Source organism: Eucalyptus grandis, chromosome 9 (genome assembly GCF_016545825.1).
Source record: "Eucalyptus grandis isolate ANBG69807.140 chromosome 9, ASM1654582v1, whole genome shotgun sequence".
NCBI classification, from domain to species: Eukaryota; Viridiplantae; Streptophyta; class Magnoliopsida; order Myrtales; family Myrtaceae; genus Eucalyptus; species Eucalyptus grandis.
This window is the reverse complement of record NC_052620.1, coordinates 16477642-16499359: the sequence shown is the minus strand read 5'-3', so window position 1 is coordinate 16499359 and position 21718 is coordinate 16477642. Positions and strand designations below refer to the sequence as shown.

General features: G+C 37.2%; 1 protein-coding gene across 3 annotated transcripts; it reads left to right on the top strand.

The window, feature by feature from the left end:
* Positions 1-8477: 8477 nt before the first annotated feature.
* LOC104418416 (branched-chain amino acid aminotransferase 2, chloroplastic) lies at positions 8478-20431 on the top strand. 3 transcript variants are annotated; one of them, XM_039302076.1, is made up of 11 exons: positions 8478-8494; positions 13357-13515; positions 13634-13722; positions 14178-14355; positions 14627-14803; positions 14894-15025; positions 15397-15495; positions 16593-16709; positions 18396-18491; positions 19500-19612; positions 19912-20431. In XM_039302076.1, exons 2-11 carry the CDS (start codon positions 13387-13389, stop codon positions 20027-20029), a joined length of 1248 nt encoding a protein of 415 aa, XP_039158010.1. In that variant the 5' UTR covers positions 8478-8494; positions 13357-13386; the 3' UTR covers positions 20030-20431. The 3 variants fall into 3 exon arrangements, with proteins under 3 accessions (XP_039158010.1, XP_010028055.2, XP_010028054.2); XM_010029753.3 differs by lacking the exon at positions 8478-8494 and having other exon boundaries at positions 13314-13515; positions 14181-14355; XM_010029752.3 differs by lacking the exon at positions 8478-8494 and having other exon boundaries at positions 13314-13515.
* Positions 20432-21718: the final 1287 nt, after the last annotated feature.

Genomic DNA, 21718 nt, shown 5'->3' with positions numbered 1-21718 from the left:
GGGTTCTTGGCAATCTCAATAGCAACTTTGTTGTCACATAATAATGACATAGGATTGGTATTAGTGAATCCTAGTTCATTTAAGATTCTTCTCAGCCATATGCCTTCACATATTTCTTGACACATTGCTCTAAACTCCGCTTCAACGTTGCTCCTAGCAACAACAGGTTGCTTCTTGCTTCTCCAAGTAACCATGTTGCCCTACATGAAGGTATAATACACTGTTGTTGACCTTCGGTCCATGAGAGATCCAACCCAATCTGCATCCGCGAATATCTCCACGTTTCTTTCATCCGTTTTCTTAAAGTAGAGCCATCTTCTAGGACTTTTCTTCAAGTACTGTAAGATTCGAAAAACTGTCTGCATGTGTTTCTCTGTTGGTCGGTTCATGTATCTACTAACCATACTTACTGCGAAACCAATGTATGGCCGAGTGTGCGAGAGATAGATTAGTTTGCCAACTAATCTTTGATACCTCCCTTTGTCTGTTAATGGTCCTTCTTTTTCCATCTCAGTTTTATTTGTAGAATCCATCGACGTGTCAGCTGGTTTACAACCAAGCATACCAGTTTCCTTCAAAAGATCAAGAGTATATTTGCGTTGGGAAATTGCAATTCCTTTCCGTGACCGAGCTACCTCCATACCTAGGAAGTATTTGAGTTGACCTAGGTTTTTAACCTCAAATTCTTCTGCCAAGATATTCTTCAGTTTTCCAATCTCCTCCAAATTATCACCAGTTAGGATTATGTCATCGACATATACAATCATTACTGCTCTTTTACTTTCAGCTGACTTCTTGACAAACATTGTATGGTCTGTTTGACATTGAATGAAATTTAGCTTCTTAACGACCCTTGTTAACCTCTCAAACCAAGCACGGGGTGATTGCTTTAGGCCGTATAAGGATTTCTTGAGTTTGCATACCTTGTTGAAGCTCTCTTTAGTGTCAATTCCCGGTGGAACCTCCATAAAGACTTCTTCCTCCAATTCCCCATTCAAGAAGGCATTCTTTATGTCTAATTGATGTAGGGGCCAGTCCAAGTTAGCTGCAAGGGAGAGCAACACCCAAATGGAGTTTAATTTGGCCACCGGAGCGAAGGTTTCTTCATAGTCTATACCGTATGATTGTGTGAATCCCTTAGCAACCAGCCTTGCCTTGAAACGATCAACACTACCATCAGCATTGTGCTTAACTATAAAGACCCACTTACATCCCACCAATTTCTTCCCAGCTGGCAATTTTGTATATTCCCAAGTATTATTCTTCTCAAGTGCATGAATTTCCTCAAGAACCGCTTTTTTCCACTCGGATTGAGCAAGTGCCTCCTGAATATTCTTGGGAATTTGAATGTTGCTCAACGTTGAAACAAATGCCTTGTATTTAGGAGACAACTTTTCATAAGACACAAAATTGTTAATGGGATGTTGAGTGCACTGTCTCTTCCCTTTCCTAAGAGCAATGGGCTGATCAAGATCATCTGGTATAGCAAAATTTTCTGAGCTTATAGGAGCATTACCTTCATCTATTGTGGATCTTGAACTCAGGTCTGTCTCTTGAGCTGGCTTCGATGTAATACGGTCCTCCAACTCCTTTTGAGTTTTCCGCCTAGAGTAGACAATTACCTCTTTATTTTTGTCTTTTGTAGTATCTTGAATTGGTAGACACAAAAGACTTTTGGATGTTGGATGACTCTTAGATGTTGGAATGGGTAGACACTAAAGACAAGCAGAATTTGTATTTGTTTGTTGTGACCCGAGTGAATGAAAAGTGTCTCAAAAATAATATTCCTCACAACTCTCCCCCTGAATTGTATTTTTGGAGTGAAATGGCTGGTGCTCAAAGAAGGTAACATCCATGGTGGTATAAAAACGCTTTGTTTGTGGGCTATAACACTTATATCCACTTTGATTTGGAGCGTATCCTAGAAACACACATTTGAGGGACTTAGGATCTAGCTTGCTATGATGCTACTAATTTATATGAACAAATGCTATGCAACCGAATACTTTGAGTGGGATATGTGAGGCAAAATGAATATGTGGGTAGCTACAAAGTAGACTTTGAAATGGTGTTTGGAAATCTAGGACACGGGAAGGCATACGATTGATGAGATATGTGGCTGTCAACACTGCTTCTCCCCAAAAATATTTAGGAACATGGGTGGTTAACATAAGAGAACGAGCGACTTCCAAAAGATGCCTATTTTTCCTCCCCGCTACTCCATTTTGTTGTGGAGTGTCTACACAAGAGCTAATATGTATGATACCATGGCTGTTTAGATATGACCCGAGCTGTGAGTGAAAGTATTCTCTCCCGTTATCTATCTTGAATACTTGGATTTTTGTGTTGAAGTGGGTTTGGATCATTAGGTTGAAGGTTTGAAAATTTTGGTCAATATCTGGTTTTTCTTTCATTAGGAAGAGCCAAGTGAGTCTTGTATGATCATCAATGAAAGTAACAAATCACCTAGAACCAGAAATGTTATTGACACGAGAAGGCCCCCAAATATTGCTATGAATCATGTGAAATGGATGAGAAGACTTATAAGGTTGCAAAGGATATGAACTACGAGTATGTTTGGATAATTGACACACCTCACATTGAAGTTTTATTGAATCTTTATTGAACAACGAAGGTAGCAACCTTTTTAAGTATGAGAAGTTTGAATGATCTAACCTATAGTGCCACAATCTTACGTCACTCTCTTCTTTAGCACGAGATGCTACACATGACAGCTTCTTGTTTTTCCATTCTGAGGCATTAACTCGCAGAAGATAGAGACCCGCATCCATCTCAAAGACCGCCAATCGTCATCCCCGAATTCAAAACCTGAAATTCACATGAGTGTGGGAAAAATTTAGTAATGCAGCCTAAATCTTTGGTTAACTTGCTGATGGAGATAAGATTATAGGTGAGCTTGGGAATAAATAATACTGAATTCAGTGTTATATCTATTGAAATAACCACCGATCCAACACCAACCACCTTTGAGCAAGAACCATCAGCAATTTGAACACTAGTGCCATTTTGACATGGATTGTACTCGTTGAACACCGTGATATCTCTTGTCATGTGGTCGGATGCTCCTGAGTCTACAACCCAAGAGGTGATCTTCTCCTATTTAGCACTAAAGTCATTTAGAGAATTACCTCGTTGCGCTATCGTTGTTGTACTAATCCCTTCTGGATGGGTTGCCTTCTGAACTGATTCTTGTAGCAACTTTTTTAGCATCTCCGCTTGCTCTTTGTTGAAGGAACTTGAATCTACCAAGCGATTGTTTCGGTTTGAACTACGTTGCTTCTGCTCTCTCGATTTTGAGTAGGATGTGAGGCTGATGGCTTCCAATCATCTAGCCGACCATGAATTTTCCAACATGTGTCTTTCGTGTGACCCATTCGTTTGCAATAATCACACCATGGATGACCACCCCTTCGCTGGTTGTTGTTGTTTGATTGACTGCCTTGACTACAAGATGGTTGAGATCCTCGAGCTATTAGAACAGAATTTGCTGGATTGGTCTGGTTGTTTGAAGAACCAAGCATCACCTTTCGCCAAGTCTCTTCTCTCCTAACCTCAGCAAAAACTTCTCGTACACTAGGTAAGGGTTTTATGCTCAGAATTCGTCCATGTACCTCATCAAGCTCTTGATTCAGGCCTAACAAAAATTTGTAGATGCGTTCTCGATCTTGAATCTACTTGTACCGCTTGCTATCTTCAGGACAACTCCACATCATATCTTCCAGCATGTCAAGTTGCTACCAATGACGTATGAGTTGGTTAAAATAATCAGTGATAGAAGATTCCCCTTGCCTTAGATCATGGAGAATGCCCTTGATCTTGAACATGGCTGAGGTGTTGTCTTTGTTTGAATAGGTTTCATGAACAACATCCCAAATCTCTTTTGATGTCTTGTAGTACATGAAATTCTCCCCTGTTTCATTTGTCATTGAATTCAGCAGCCAGCACATCACCATCTTATTTTCCGCCTTCCATGTTTGATAATTTGGGCTTGTCTCCTCAAGTTGTACGGCAGCTCCAGTTAGGTAATCTTCTTTACCTTTTCCTCAAACGAAAATCATGATAGAATGGGACCATTGATTGAAGTTGTGACCGGTAAGTTTATGACCGGTGATGAGAAGAGTTCCACCTTCAGATATATTGATAGGTTGGGTAATGTGAGGAGAGTTCTGAGCTCTAGGATATGAGGTTTCACTCTCAACCTCGCTTGCCATGGCAGATCTAGGGTATTTTGTCATGGTGGAAACTCTCAGAAATAAGGTAGAAGAGAATAGTCCTGATCATGCTCTGATACCATGAAGAAATTCAGGAGAAATTGCTCTGAGTTTTTTTTATTCTCCAGAGAATAAATATTTACATGAGGCATCTAACCTTTTTATAGCTGCTACACCACCTAAAACGTAATAAACAAATTCCTAAAAGCTAACAAACAAATCTGGAAAAAAAATCTGGAAAATCTAGAAAAACTAGAAAAATCTTGAAGATATTGAAAATCTGGAAAATCTGGAAACAAAATAACCAGAAAATCCGATTCTGATTTTCAACACATAATATATGTGATTGCTAGATGATTGTTCAAAAACTAACATTAAGTTCAACTCTACACACAACTGCAGTTTATGGCCTAAAGGTACAGCCCATATGAAAGAACAAATGCAGCATTATAGCAGCGGTGCTCCGAGAAATTAATTTTTTAAAGGCCAAATTCTCATTCCAACACTCGGACACCACATTGAAAACCATAATCAAACTATTCCACTAATTCAAATTCCTCTTCGTTTTATCTAAAAGCACACGAGTCGTCTGATGTTCTAGAAATGTTTTTTTACTTGACTTTTATGCCTACACTACACATGGAGGAGACACCTTTTATTTATCTACACTCACATATGGATCGCTTGCTCCTATATGTAGGGAGATAATGTCAATGCTCCATTTGACTTTGAAGCATTCCACATTATACCACTACAAATATCTCCTATATTAATCACTACACTGCAACTTGCTATTAAAAATCCAAACAAAGAAAGGATTTAAATAATCTGGCAAAAGGCCAATTCCGGAAAGATGAGAGAAAAATCAGCCAACAAGTTCAAACTTATTGTCTCAGTTTTAATTATATCAATTATATCAATTTAATCTTAATTTTTTGACGATTTACCAATTTAGTAATTTTTGTGAATTTTGATTAGAAATAATTTACATGGATTCCAGCTAGCCATCGGCTATCTTACACGGCATGGTCGGCACTAATGCAAATAATTCTTGCATTTTTTATAATGTTTTACTAAATATTTCCCTTTTTTCCTTCGCTTTTTTGCCGGCCTTGGCTTGTGGCCAGTAATCAGGAAAAAAAAAGAATTCATAAAAAAAATATGAAAATATGTAAAAACTATTTACGTCAACGCCAATCATGTCATGTCACGTAAAACGCTTGATAGCCAATCAGAGTCCACGTTAACATTTTTCAGCCAAAATTGATAAACAAATTAAATTGAGAAGTTTTTAAAAGATTTAAAATTAAATTGGTATAACTAAAAAGTTTATGATTAAATTGATGGATTTTTTGAACAGTTATCCGGAGAAAAATCTAGAAATGAGAGGAGAAAGAGACGGTGCTTTTCAATATTACCTTTCATAGTACAAGAAGGGGTTGCATGCGGTAATGAAATGGGGCTCGTTAGGGAGGCCGACAGTTAACCTGATACCTATGCGAGCAAAGGTGGGTAGGACGGCTGGGTTGGCCTCATAAATATTGACCTTTTAAATGCCGTATGACTATGAGTGGAAGGAAGAGAATCATAGGCAAGGAAAAAAGAGACTTGCCTGCAAGAAAGACTTAGGAAGCAATATAACATCGTGGGTCGTGAAAATTGCTTGAATTGCGAAAGAATTATGTTGAATGTGGATTTTGCAAGAGGAGAGAATAGAAAGAAGGGGACCGCAAGGAAAGAAAAAAAAGAAGACATAAAATAAAAAGAGTTTCATCACATTTGACGAAACAAAAATGGGGACCACTTCTATAGAATCATAATTGAAGTGGTGGGTGACAAAAGGAATCGTATGGTCAATGTCTAAGTTAAAAAATGAGTGAAAAAAACACATCTTATTATAAATTATATTCATCTTTATCTTATTTCAGGTAAGTATCAAATACATGATTTATCCTGGCTACTGAACGTAGACTAATATAATATATCTTCTTTCAAGTACTTGATTTGTTTTTCTATGTCTCTTATTAGGATATTGATTTCCTTTTCATAGATTAAATGGTCTTGTAACAAATCCAAACCTACTTTATAAATAGATTGAATGGTCTCGTATAGGGGTGTGCAAAATACCCGGGAACCGCCCGGACCGCCCGGAACCGGACCGGAACCGCCCGGAACCGGCGGTTCTCGAGGGAACCGGTCCGGTTCCCGGTTCCAATTTTTGGGAACCAGTGGGAACCAATCCGGTTCCCGGTTCCATGGGCGGATCCGCCCACCCTGACCGGACCGGTTCCCTTTAATATTAAAAAAATACTAAAATTGAATACAAAGCAATTGTTTTGTGGCAATTGTTTTTGCTGCAAGATGAATACAAAGCTAAATATTTGGGAATTCTTATGCTTTTTCGTTGTTTAGTTTATTTATTAATATAATGATGAAGGTGATGTATTCAATAAAGTCTTGTTTAGTTGCACTTCCTTTGTTTTCCTGTGTTTGGATGGTGCCTCATTTCACCTCCTTTGATTTGTTTGTGCGACTTGTGATAATTTGCCGAACCTAATGAGGGATATGTCCAGTTCATAGCTTTAAGAGAGACCCATTTTTCCTAAACACTTACTACTCTCTCTGCCTCTATATCAACTTATGTACATCCATTCCTTCATTGGTTGCATTTATAGTTGCAACAAATGAATTTTTGTTCCACGTACTTAAATTTGGTTTTTCTTTTTTTGGCTTGCTTTGATGTCACGTAGTCGTTTTATGTTGAAAATCAAAATTGTTTCGTGTCAAGATCGGTTTCATGGATCCACCCAGGAACCGGACCGGACCGGCGGTCCGGTTGTCGGGTGGATCCATGCAACAAACGGGTGGATCCCGGTTCCAATTTTTCGAAACCGGTCCTTAGCAGGTGGTTCCCGGTTCTAGGTCGGGAACTGCCCGCCCAGACCATGCACACCCCTAGTCTCGTAAGAGATTAAGTTATCTTTTATATGTTTTGTAGCAAATCCAAAAACCCACTTTTATCTTGTTTTGTTTTTATTGCTTTGTATGTCCCTTTATAAATGGTTTAGTTAATTTTATAAATAGTTGTACCTGAAATTAGATTGTTGATAATATTTATTGTCAAAAGAAAAGATGCTTGTTTGTATTTCTTTATTGGTTTTTTTTGTTGTTGTTGTTGTTGATAAGATTGGTCAATGTGCACAAACTAATCGAGAATTGATGCCTCTTATTTGATGATAGCCATATTAGGCCAAAACAAGTTATTACGGTGGATTCAGATGTATAATCTACTTGGGATAATGAGATGTCCAATTTGTTCAAAGTTTTGGAATGATCAATCACAATGAGGCACTTTACGATATAGGCCACATGAATGTCACTTTACTCTTCTCCTTATAGTTTTGAATTCAAATTTTGTTCAAAACACTTCGTGATCAGAAATTTGAAAGCACTAGATTGAAGTGGGAAGAGTACCCTACCAAGATTGCCTAGGGAGTTAGACTAATCAAGATGCGTGAATACCGATCCGAACACCTCTTAATAGCAAAACAAAAAGAGAAAAGTAAATTTCTTTTTCAAATCCTCTAGGTTGATTTTGGTTGTTCCGATGCGAATACTTTCTTAATTTCCCTTTTTCAAATAAAAAGGTTCTTTCTAATTGAAAAGAAAATAACGAGCAATCCACGTCTAATTTAAGTAAAGAGAGAATCTAGAGATACCCTTGGAAATGTCTTTGCGTTCGTCGTAAGTCCTCACAGCTTCTCTTACTTGATATGCACAAGCAAATTGCATGTCTACTCCACTTTAATTTTTTTAATATTATTTTGTTGGTTTCAAAAGCCACAAAAAGACAAAAAGCTCCACGTGGGATTTGTCTAGTGGGTCCGGCAAACTGAGTCCGCCACGCAAGCACCAAAATTATTGGTTTGTTTAACAAGTTAAATTTGTATAATGTGTTAGGTACAATATTAAGAAAGAAAATGGTTTTTTCAAATATTAATTAGCCAGTCATTAACAAAATCATTTTTCTAATTTAATTTGGTAATTAAATCTCAGCAAACACTTCTTATAAAAAAGTCGTATTTATTATATTAGGTGCTAGATTTTGACTTGGACTTTTCCGGCGAATCTTTTTTCCTTTTTCTCCATTAAATTAGGCAGGTCTAGAATTTATGTCAAGTCATACGCTGCCATCGTCTAGGTTAAATAGGACCCGGAAACAGAGTAGCCACAAAGACCTCAACTCTATATTCTCCCTTCTGCTCTCTGTCTCTCTGAACCAGAAGTCGCGCAGAAGCTCAAATGGAGAGTACTCCAGCGCTGGCAGCTCCCCAGCCGAATTACCTGATTGGCCCCTCTCGCCATGGCCATGCTTTCAAGCCCTCTTCGTTTTCCCCTGAGAAGAGACACCCCTCTGCCGCATCTCTCACGGTCAGTTCTGTTTTCATTGTTACTGGTATAATAGCTGGCAGCTCCCCAGCCGAAACTAATGTCACGTTTAGTGGCAATGATGCCATGAAAGTTATGATGTATTTGTCGTGAAGGCTCTAGTAGAACTACAACATATGAGAATAGGTATTTATTATGTGATTTAGTGAACGGAGTAGTTACTATTTAATTCGCTTTGATACTAAAATTAGAGGTGAAGTATCCAAAATATCTTGTCATTTTTTTCTGAATCGGGAAGTTCATTGTATGTTATAATGTAATAAAACTATTATATTGTCATGATAGAGTCAAATTAATTGACAAACGAGATAGTATTAATGGTGTCATAGTTTGGGAATCCAAATGCCATTTATATATAAATGAGTTATTTGACACGAGAAAATATGTTTGAGAGCGTACTCTTATGTGTATAATGTGTTTGACATTAAAGTCTAAATTAATTTCAACATGCTAGGTCGACTTAAAATGGGATGATATAACTGTATGTTTTTCTTTTTTGACGTGCTCCTAGTGTGATAAAGAAGAACTTATTTGTCTCTCTTTTGACATTTTAATGGAAATGTTATAACCTTGAGCAAGAAGATGACTTTGGACACTACTTAAAAGATCACGAGTTAGAAAATTATTGGGTAAAGTTTCAAATGAACTTGTTAGCCCGATGGATTGCCCCATCTATTTGCATTTTCATCCTCAATAAATACATTTTAGCAATTTGAGTCCTCTTGAATATTACCCGTTGAGAATCAAGCGGATGCCCAAGTGAAATAAGTACTCTTTGATTAGTACTATAAGAGCAAACTCTCCACGCCTACTCAGAATAACATAATATATGTGATTGCGAGATGATTGTTAAAAAACTAACATTAAGTTCAACTCTACACACAACTGCAGTTTATGGCCTAAAGGTACGGCCCATATGAAAGAACAAATGCAGCATTATAGCAGCGGTGCTCCGAGAAATTAATTTGTTAAAGGCCAAATTCTCATTCCAACACTCAGACACCGCATTGAAAACCATAATCAAACTAATCTACTCATTCAAATTCATCTTCGTATTATCTAAAAGCACACGAGTCGTCTGATGTTCTAGAAATGTTTTATTACTTGACTTTTATGCCTACACTACACATGGAGGAGACGCCTTTTATTTATCTACACTCACATATGGATCGCTTGCTCCTATATGTAGGGAGATAATGTCAATGCTTCAGTTGACTTTAAAGCATTCCACATTATACCACTACAAATATCTCCTATATTAATCACTGCATTGCAACTTGCTATTAAAAATCCAAACAAAAAATGGATTGAAATAATCTGGCAAAAGGCCAAATCAGGAAAGATGAGAGAAAAATCAGCCAAGAAGTCCAAACTTATTGTCTCAGTTTCAATTATATTAATTTAGTCCTAAATCTTTTGATGATTTGTCAATTTAGTAATTTTTGTGAATTTTGATTAGAAATAATTTACATGGATTCCAGCTAGCCATCGGCTATCTTACACGGTGTGGTCGGCACTAATGCGAATAATTCTTGCCTTTTTTATAATGCTTTTCTAAATTTTCCCTTTTTTCCTTTGTTTTTTTTGCCGGCCTTCGCTTGTGGCCAGTAATCAGGAAAAAAAAAAGAATTCATAAAAAATTATGAAAATACGTAAAAACTATTCACGTCAACACTAATCATGCCACGTAAAATGCTCAATAGCCAATCGAGTCCATGTCAACATTTTTCGGTCAAAATTGGCAAACAAATTAAATTGAGAAGTTTTTAAAAGATTTAAAATTAAATTGGTATAACTAAAAGTTTTATGATTAAATCGATCAACGTTGGACTTTTTGAATAGTTATACGGAGAAAAATCTAGAAATGAGAGGAGAAAGAGACGGTGCTTTTCAATATTACCTTTCACAGTACAAGGAGGGGTTGCATGCGGTAATGAAATAGGGCTTGTTAGGGAGGCCGACAGTTAAGTTGTTAACCTGATACCTATGCGAGCAAAGGTGGGTAGGACGGCTGGGATGGCCTAAATATTGACCTTTTCAATGCCGCGCGACTATGAGTGGAAAGAAGAGGATCACTTTAAAGAAAGAAATTAAAGAGATGACAATGTCATTGCAAGAGACGAGAGACATACACCTCATAGGCAAGGAAAAAAGAGACTTGCCTGCAAGAAAGACTTAGGAAGCAATATAACATCGTGGGTCGCGAAAATTGCTTGAATTGCGAAAGAATTATGTTGAATGTGGATTTTGCAAGAGAAGAGAGAATAGAAAGAAGGGGACCGCAAGGAAAGAAAAAAGAAGACATAAAATAAAAAGAGTTTCATCACATTTGACGAAACAAAAATGTGGACCACTTCTATAGAATTATAATTGAAGTGGTGGGTGACAAAAGGAGTCGTATGGTCAACGTCTAAGTCAAAAAATGAGTGAAAAAAACACATCTTATTATCAATCATATTCATCTTTATCTTATTTCAAGTAAGTATCAAATACATGGTTTATCTTGACTACTAAACGTAGCCTAATATAATATATCTTCTTTCAAGTACCCGATTTGTTTTTCTATGTCTCTTATTAGGACATTGATTTCCTTTTCATAGATTGAATGGTCTTGTAAGAGATTAATGGTGTATTTGGTAACGATTTTGTTCGGAAAATAATTTTTGATGAGAAATGATTTTTTTATTTTATTATCGGGAATAATTTCTGAGCAAAAGAACACGTTTGATAACTTTCCAAAATTTATATTCCTAGGATAAAAATATGTTTGGTAGGATTCTTAGTTTTTTTATTTCTTTTAATTTGTTAATTCTTTTAATTATTTTTTCTTTTTTTCTTTTTTTTTTTGCCGGTTGCCGTTCACGAGGATGGCCGCCGACAAGCCAAAGGAAAGAAGAAGAAGAAATGAAAGAGAAGAAGAAAAGAGAAAAAGAGAGGAGAAAAAAAATAGATTATAGAAATTGTTCCCAAAAACAAGAAACTACTTTTTCTAGTCTTTCTTTTTTTGTTCCAAATCTATTCCCAAGAACAAAAAAATAGATTTTTTATTCTCGGGAACAAAAATTTTACCAAACAAGTTTATATTCTTTTTTCGTTCCCCTAAACAAAAGAACAAAAATAATTGTTCCGAGGAACATAAATAAAATTTGCCAAACATGCCCTAAGTTATCTTTGATATGTTCCGTAACAAATCCAAACCTACTTTTATCTCGTTTTATTTTTATTGCTTTGTATGTCACTTGAAATGGCTCAGTTAATTTTATAAATAGGTGTCCTTGAAATTAGATTGTTGATAATATTTATTGTCAAAAGAAAAGATGCTTGTTTGTATTTCTTTATTGGTAACTTTAGTACAATTGAAGTCTACTTCAATATTTAGGGAGTTTTGCTGATAAGATTGGTCAGTGTGCACAAACTAGTTGAGAATTGATGTCTCTTATCTGATGGTGGCCATTTTAGGCCAAAACTAGTTATTACGTTGGATTCAGATGCATATCCTACTTGGGATAATGAGATGTCCAATTTGTTCAGAGTTTTGGAATGGTTAGTCACAATGAGGCACTTTACGATACAAGCCGCGTGAACGATTGTTGAAGATGAAAGTTGGCCTGGTGCATTGGCTGGCCTAGCGCCACATGGGCCCATGACTGAGGCCAATCGACTCAAATCGTGACATATGGGTAATCTCCAAACGTAGCAATAAGAAGTCTATTTTATTATATAGCTTATGGAAAGATCAATCTAGGTAATTATTAAAATGACCTATTTTAGATAATTGTCATTTACTCTTCTCCTTATAATTTTGAATTCAAATTTTGTTCAAAACACTTCGTGATCAAAAATTCGAAAGCACTAAATCGATGTGGGAAGAGTACCCTACTAAGATTGCCTAGGGAGTTAGACTAATCAAGATGCATGAAAATCGATCCGAACACCTCTTAATAGCAAAACGGAAAAAGAAAAGTAAATTTCTTTTTCAAATCCTCTAGGTTGATTTTGGTTGTTCCGATACGCAAATACTTTCTTAATTTCCCTTTTTAAAATAAAAAGGTTCTTTTTATTTGAAAAGCAAATAACGAGCTTTCCACGTCTAATTTAAGTAAAGAGAGAATCTAGAGATACCCTTGGAAATGTCTTTGCGTTCGTCGACAGTCCTCACAGCTTCTCTTACTTGATTTGCACGAGCAAATTGCATGTCCACTCCACTCTAATTTTTTTAATATTATTTTGTTGGTTTCAAAAGCCACAAAAAGACAAAAAACTTTATGTGGGATTTGTCTGGTGGGTCCGGCAAAGTGAGTCCTCCACTTAAACACGAAAATTTTTGGTGGGTTTATCAAGTTAAATTTGTGTAATGTGTTAAGTACAATATTAAGAAAGAACTTTTTTTTCAAATATTAATTAGCCAGTCATTAACAAAATCCTTTTTCTAATTTAATTTGGTAATTAAATCTCGTCAAACACTTCTTAAGAAAAATCGTATTTACTATATTAGGTGCTATATTTTGACTTGGACTTTTCCGGAGAATCCTTTTTTTTTTTTTTTTCCAATTAAATTAGGCGGGTCTAGAATTTATGTCAAGTCCTACGCTGCCATCGTCTAGGTTAAATAGGATCTGGAAACCGAGCAGCCACAAAGACCTCAACTCTATATTCCCCCTTCTGCTCTTTGTCTCTCTGAACCAGAAGTCGCGCAGAAGCTCAAATGGAGAGTACTCCAGCGCTGGCAGCTCCCCAGCCGAATTACCTGATTGCCCCCTCCCGCCATGGCCATGCTCTCAAGCCCTCTTCGTTTTTCCCTGAGAAGAGACACCCCTCTGCCGCATCTCTCAGGGTCAGTTCTGTTTTCATTGTTACTGGTACAATAGCTGAGGGGAAAAAGAATGCCTTGATCCCTCTCATTATGTGTCCAATTGGAAATGATGGGTCTTTTTATGGGTTTCTTTCTGCAGCTGCAGAAGAACCCACTCACCTTTCGCGGTGTTCTGCAACAACCGGCCTCTCCATTGACGTGCAGTGCCACATTATCTGACACTTACAGGTGGCTCTCTCTCGCCTGTTTGTCGCAGTTGATGTTGGGTTTCTTTCTCTCTCCTTGTGAGAGTCTTTAGAAAATGGCTTTCATCATTGTGGTGTTTTGAGCGTGAAATTCTGGGAGAATCTACTTAGCTGTTTATAAGGTTTTCAGGGCAAGGGTAGTGAAGTCATGGAATTTTGGGAAGGGGTAATAGATAGGTGGCAATGATAATGGCACCAAAGGGCTTGCTCATTGTTTCATTAAAGCGTGATTTGTCACCTGTGGTTGGCCCCAGTGCTCTATGTTGGTTGCAAAATATGCTTCCAATGTTTATTACAGGATCAGTAAACCGAATTTGGACTTGTAAAAATGGTGGAAATCTTGAGGCAGTGGTTAGATACCTAAGGAACAGCTTGATTGAGTTGCCCAATTAGAGGGGGAAACCTGCATATGTTGCTGACATGTTTCTTTGAACACAGCAGTGAGGTAAACGAATTAGCAGACATAGACTGGGAGAACCTTGGATTTGGATTGCTCTCCACTGATTACATGTACACCATGAAATGTGGTCGAGATGGAAACTTCTCTAAAGGTGAATTACGGCGTTTTGGGAACATTGAATTGAGCCCTTCCGCAGGAGTTTTAAATTATGGCCAGGTCAGATATTAAGTTTGGTCCAGACTCTGCCAAAATTTAATTTTCTTTTATCCATAAATGCATTGCACTTACTGGCTAGATTTTGCTTGGTGACATAATAAGTTAAAATTTCAGGATTTATGTATGGTTTGCTACCCTTTTGTTTTTCGATTGTGGAAATGAAGAAGATGCCATATTCATGCTCTTAAGGCTGTTTTATTCTTTAGTGTCTATTATATCTTTGTGTTTGTACCTTTAATTTGGTGGGCCTATGTGTTTTCTTCCAACACAGGGTTTATTCGAAGGTCTGAAAGCTTACCGGAAACATGATGGTAATATCCTTTTGTTTCGCCCAGAAGAAAATGCACTGCGTATGAGAATGGGAGCAGAGCGTATGTGCATGCCGGCACCCACTGTTGAACAATTTGTTGAGGCTGTAAAGGCCACTGTATTAGCAAATAAACGTTGGGTAAGAAATCCACTTTGCATATGCATCTTCTCTCTCTCTCTCTCTCTCTCTCTGCTATTTGCTTTAAGCCCGTAAATTTTTTTCTTTCAGATACCGCCAAACGGTAAAGGTTCCTTATACATAAGGCCATTGCTCATGGGGAGTGGAGCTGTTCTTGGTCTTGCCCCTTCTCCTGAATACACCTTTCTAATCTATGTTTCACCTGTGGGAAACTACTTCAAGGTCTGTCATATTCTTTTGTCTAAAATCAAGTTTATTAGCTTTCACTTCAGTCGTTTAAACAAGTCAATCGTTATGTTTTGTCTCTTTCTTGTACTATTGTAAACTGTCTCTATATTTGGAACAAGTTGCTTGTACTGTACTTGTTGTCATGATAAACTTGAACATAACTAGGAGATCAATCATGGTAGACTTGAATCTCTGACATGAAGAGGTCTCAAAGGGCTTCTATTTTTCTCATCATTTGGTAGTATTATAATTGAATCTATTAGGAGTTTCTTTTGCCAGATAGTATTTTATCTTTTGATTTGGCAGCTTTTTCTATCTTTCCCTTATGTTTAGTTTGAACCAATGCCTTCCAATATGAATGACAGGAAGGTGTAGCACCAATACATTTGGTGGTGGAGCATGAACTGCATCGAGCTACCCCTGGTGGTACTGGAGGTGTCAAGACTATTGGAAACTATGCTGCGGTAAGCAAGCAAGTCTTTTTCCTTGATTTCAGATTGCTTGTTTTTGTTAATAGCCTCTAGATAGGTAGTAGATGTGTGTATCTGCACTTATATCTCGTCTTCAAGTTTTCTTCATTCTATAGTGTTTACTTCTTCATGGTGATTACTTGCTACAGTAAATGATTGCATGGAAGTAAAAAATTCTCACTTATTTTTCACTTAATTAAACAATAAAATTAAGATGCTGTCTTGTTGTCCTTCTAATAGTTTCAATTTTGAGAGCATCTAGAGGGGAGCTTCCACTTGTGAAAGTTATTTCTTCTCTCTCACTAAATTTTCTAAACTTGAAGCTTAAACAAAACCAATGTGAAATATGTGATTGATGGCTTATTTATCCTTCTTGGACAGTGAGAGTCTAAGGCCTTCTTTGGTTCATGAATCTTCTATTTTCAATTTCCACTTGAGAGCGAAAACAGCCTACAAAATATGTTTGCCAGCACTTTCAAAACAGCTTCCAAATGAAAACAAGTAAATTGGGAATACCAAATGAAAAACATCTCTTATAATTTTATTGCACAAACTATGTTTCCTAGAGAGAATATCTGTTTGTATCTATGATACATGTTTTAAGAAAATTAAATACGAACTGAATATTGAGACAATATTCTTAACCCCGTTGGGGTCAACTCTTACATCATTTTCATCTTCTTCTGTGTTCGCATCTGTTGAGATCTACTTCATTGTCTCTCATATCCATTTTGTATCTCTATAGTTTAATTAGAGAGCAGAAAATAAGTAACAAACTAAATATTGAAACAATATTCTTAACCCTATTGTGGTCAATTCTTACTTCAGTTTCATCTTCTTCTGTGTTCGTATCTGTTGAGATCTACTTCATTGTCTCTTACATCCATTTTGTCTCTCCGTAGTATAATTGAGAATGCTCTCTCATTTTCCTTTTTATTTTCCTTGTTGTCTGTTATCATTTAGGGGCAGCCATTCTTAAATGTCTCTTGGGCCTTTCTTGTCAGTATAGCGAGGCATGAGTGTTTGTCGGTAGATTTATGTATTAGTATGTGAACTTGAATGATGATGTCTTCTTTCTGATTGTCTTGTAGGTTCTGAAGGCACAATCTGCTGCCAAAGCCAAAGGCTTTTCAGATGTTCTCTACCTTGATTGTGTGCACAAAAAGTATTTAGAGGAGGTTTCTTCTTGCAACATTTTTGTTGTGAAGGTATTTGTATTGATGGAACATTTGCCAGTTAAAAATCTATATAATTCTCATTGGTTCTCCATGAAACAAACTCTAAAGACTTTTTGACTGCTTTAGCTCCATGATTTTGCCACCATAACAGGTGGGTGCTTGTTGACCTAGAAGTATCTTGTTTTTTTACATGGAATACTGGGTAAACAAACTAAGGTGTGTTTGTTTCACTGAAAGAGCTTTCCTTGAATTAGTTTTCTGAATTTCACATGTTTGGTTCATTGAAATTGGTTATTTAATGGAAAAACATTTACGGTTATAAAAAACATCCATACCTAAAGTTAGGAAGACGGATTCCCAGTGAATAGAGGAAACCTTTTTTCCAAGCATAACTAGTCTCTCACCACAATTTCTCAGTACCTTCTTCAGTTTCTATTTCAAAATAGAGTTTTATGTGCTTTTCAGCATACCACCAAACAAATAAAAACTAATAATTTTCCTGGAAGCATTTTTCTTTATCATAAAGTTTTTTGGGATATCATAAAATGGCTTTTTCTGAATAGGGCTTTGAAATCAACGCATCCTATGGAATGGCCAAGTTTTGATTCTGAATAGGGCTTTGAAAAATATGCTATGGTATGACATGACACAAATTAGTTTGCCATTGACTTTTTTTTATGGATATCTAATCTTTGTGTTGCACTTAAAATGACACTTAGTTTGCCATTGACTTTTGTCACTTGGTGGCAACCAAGACTCACCTTTTTGGAGAAGTCCTATGTTTTCTGTTCTTTTGACTAGCATGTGGCAATCTTGGTTTGGATGTTTAATGTCCTTAAGCCTTTTTTATTGAGAATCGTTTCTTATTCATGGTGTTACTTGAGAGTCTTGCTGATAAACCCTTATTTCTGTATTATGAAGCAGAGCAGTGAAGGCACTTTTTTCATGGGACTGCAATCAATCTGTTCTCTTTATTATTCAAATGTTGACTTGGATATAAATTTCTGGCCTGGTTGGACTGGTTGAACCTGATGATGCAATTACCTTTAATATGAAAAGTAGTGCAATTAGTGTTGAAAGTTGGGGGTGGTTATTGTCAGTTCTTCTGTTACATTTCAGTGGACTTTTGTAGCAACTTTGATTTATTGGAAGTGTTGTGTGATCAAATTGTTTGGAATTTTTAGAGTTGATGCAGATTTAGTGAGAGGATAAAGTCATCTTCAAAAGTATAAGTGTGCGATTGCACCAAATTTTTTCAGGGAAAGAAGTTTCCAGTTGTGATTTGACTCGATAGATGGGGACCAATTTTTCTGCATCATATGAGAGTGTGAAGAAGCCTCAATTCTTTTAAATTATGTAAATAAAGTAATTGCTATTTTGGTTAGACTGGAGCTATTTAGACCTTAGTGTCCCTCTTTGCAGCAATCTTGGCTGTAAACAGAGTGTTTTCACTTTCTGATGGCAAAAGTGAAATTTGAGAGTACTGCCAGTCATTATATTCTTATGTTTTTTTTTTTTACTGTTGTGTTGTATTGGTATTCATAAACCAATGTCTTCAGAAATCTAAATTAAATGCTTTTGAATTTGTGGCTTTTATTGTTACAGTATGTTATCCTGATGAGTGGTAATTGTTCTGCAACTATCTTCACCTGCATCCCATCATTCTGTGCATAAAGGATAATTTTGGCTAATAATGTGATTGGGATGCAATTGTAGGGTAATGTTATAAGTACGCCGGCAATAAAAGGGACAATCCTACCAGGTATTACGAGGAAGAGCATAATTGATGTTGCTCGCAGTGAAGGTTTCCAGGTACATTTTTCCATCTTTGATAGCAAGCAGTCGATGCATATTGTTAGGTATCATCGCTTCAGTCATTGCATGATACTATGCTTGTGCACATGTAGTATATGACCAACCAGTGCTAGTTTTCCCCCCTTGTGATCCACATTTTATGTCTTTTCTTATCTGATAGAATGATTGAGAATAGAAAACAAGGGGCTAGAAATGGTATAGATTTATGGATGATAAAAATGAGGGGGCTAGTCATACTGGGTTAATGTAGATGCCAAAAGTGGAAAAATGAAAGCTCTCATGAAGTAAAGTTTACTCATTTCAGAGTGTTGATGCCTTTTTCCCCCCTAAGAAAGATTTCTTCTTATCATTTATTTATGGTGTAGCCTCATACTACAATTGCTAATTTGTTTAATGAATATGATGGGGTTCAAGAGCCATTGTGCTGAGAAAAATATATGAACTTCCATAATCAAAGTCCTTGACTCAATTCCACTTGATTTTCATCAGGTTTTTGTGCCTTTCCTGCATAGTTCCTGATAGCCTGTGGGCAATTCATAAAAAATCTATGAAACTGCCCATTATAGGCTTCCTTCTCTTTAGAATAAACACACTTGTAGTCAAGCTTATGACTTGAGCAGTCCTTCCGTTCCGTGTGCTAAAATGTTGACACTTTTTCTTTTGATGGTTATATATAGTTGTAGGTTGGTCGAAAGTAACTCATTCTTGAATTCTCAGTAGTTGTGTTGTGCGTTCTTGTTTCTCAAGAATTGCAATGTGCTACTTTTCCTTGTTGTAATGCTCGTTAGTTCATGTGGTATCAATTAGAATACTTTTTGTTGCCTTTAGCAACATGAATAATAGAGCAGGTGCTTTTATGTAAAATGGAGCTGCTTCACCTTAGTTTAACTATTGTCAAGAGGGTGTTAACAGGTGGATATGCTGTTTCTGCATTCTGCAGTTAGGGCATTTTGCAGAGATGTATATTAAGTCACTATTTTCTGACGCTTGCTTTTTAAAATGCAGGTTGAGGAGCGGCTTGTAGCCGTGGAGGAGTTGCTTGATGCTGATGAAGTTTTCTGCACTGGGACAGCTGTGGTTGTATCACCAGTAGGAAGTATCACTTACCGTGGTAAAAGGTAAATCCACCATTGATCCTTAACATGACATGACTTGGTCCCACTCAGAGCCTATTCACTGAACAGTGCAATAACTAGGGTTGAAATGATCGGACCTTGATTGCATAGAAAAGAACAGCCATTGCATCCCTCTAAGCTGTTAAGTTTGCATTTTGGACACACACACTTGTTTTGAATCAAAGTGACATCAAACGTTGTGCTAAACGAGAGATGCCTTTTTTTGAAACATTGACTTGTTGATAGGTGTGTTCTCATAATAAGAAGTATGAATATAATTCTGAGATGTAACGTTTTGGCAGGGTGACTTATGTTGAGGGGGGTTTCGGAGTCATCGCACAACAGCTTTATTCTGTACTCACCAGACTGCAGATGGGTCTCATTGATGACAAGATGAATTGGACTGTTGAGCTGAGATAGGCTAAGTGATGCAATTATATCACTAGTTTGATCTTTTCTAGTCTTTTGGTATCCGTGACTTTCAGTCCTTTTCAGTAAAGCTATGAAGTTCATTTTCTCTGGTGGGTGATTGATGTAGATAGGTTTTTGATTGAATGGGCACAATTGTTCTGAGACGGTTGTGTTGTGAGAGACCATGTCTAGTCTTGGAGCTGTTGGTTTTCTCTTTCTAGCTTTCCCTACAAGTGAACAGTCCCTCAGATGAGAGAGAGATGTTGGACTTTTCGTGCTTCAGATTAGGCATAGCATCAATGTTTAAGGTTGTCTGTTACTTTCCGTCTTACTAAATGATCTATAGTTTGTATTTGTAGAATTATTAACCGGATCTATTTCATGGGAATGGTGTTTGTTATCCCTAACTAATGACGACGTGAAGAACCCGGCTATCTGAAACCCCTTTCCTGGTGAGCTCCTTCATATCTGGGCAAGTGTTGAGTCCAATGCTGTTTATGAATGAGCCGTGTTGAGTGCAATGGCCATAAGATACACAGAAGAGCCAGTCATAGCTCTTATGGGGCTGTCTCATAATGGCAAAAAAAAACATTAGTTATTCTAGTTGCGGATGGTTAAAACTCGATAAAGGTGTGAGGATGTCTATTGTTGGAAATTTGCTTCAACTGGCTTGTAGGGCGGACCGGTTAGGTATTCATGTCTGCTCTGTCCTTGTAGTGTACTCCATGGTGCTATATTCGGTTTTCTGTTCTGCGCCGTGTGGTTCCTAGTTTTCTTATCTCAAGAATGCGTTATGTCTAATGGTCATAGTGATAGGGGGTCGTGTTGAATATGGAATATGACCGTCTTAATCTTATTTACTGGTCGCAACTCTAATTATAAGTTGAAAGTGTGTATACCCACCACTCGAACTAGGCGGACGACCCTGCGCTCGATCGGATGAATTATAAATTACCTATCTAAAGATGGATAGGACTTGCAATTAATGGATTTTGAGGTGGGGATGGGGCTAATTTTTCCACCTCGGCGTGCGGGGCAAGGGGCCTGCATGGATATGGTGCCCGGCCCCGTGATGAAGAAATGAGGCGGGGTGGGGTGCGAGAGTTGCATTCCTCATCCCCGCCCCATTATCATTAGAAATGGCCCATCCCCGGTCCATGTCCCGCATGAGACATTATGTACTCCATTTCTAGCTCTAGCGGACCCTCGACCAACCCTAGACCAGCCCAAACCTGCTGGTCTTGATTCGCTTCCCAGGGGGGCTCGGTCAGTCTTTGGTCTTGGGATTCCTAGACTAGCAATGTGCAGGTTAGTTTTCGATCTTGAGAATTTAGGATCAGTCCAATCTAGATCAACCATGGGTTGACTGTATATATTATATATAATATATCTAAAATGTATTATGTATATTATATATCTAATATATTATTTATAATTTTTTTTTTTATATATTCAAATGGCATCAATGGCATTAAATGGCTTCTCACGGCATCTAAAATGTCATAAACAACATTAAATGGATCCTCAAGATGTCCTCCTCATCCTCTTCTGTCTTCTTTGTTCTCTTAGTCTTCAATTTGTCAAAATTAAAGGAAAAAACTTGCCCGCTCGCTACTTGACACTCATCCTGCTCAACTTCCTTGCTCGCCACTCAACTTCCCATCTTGTCATATATCTCTATGAGCAGTCTTAATCCCT

Excerpts from the sequence above, each read along its gene's own strand:
- LOC104418416 (XM_039302076.1), top strand. The coding sequence starts at position 13,387 with ATGGAGAGTACTCCAGCGCTGGCAGCTCCCCAGCCGAATTACCTGATT. Across the intron at positions 13,723-14,177 it reads ACATTATCTGACACTTACAG|CAGTGAGGTAAACGAATTAG; the intron begins GTGGCTCTCTCT and ends CTTTGAACACAG. Across the intron at positions 18,492-19,499 it reads CTCGCAGTGAAGGTTTCCAG|GTTGAGGAGCGGCTTGTAGC; the intron begins GTACATTTTTCC and ends TTTAAAATGCAG.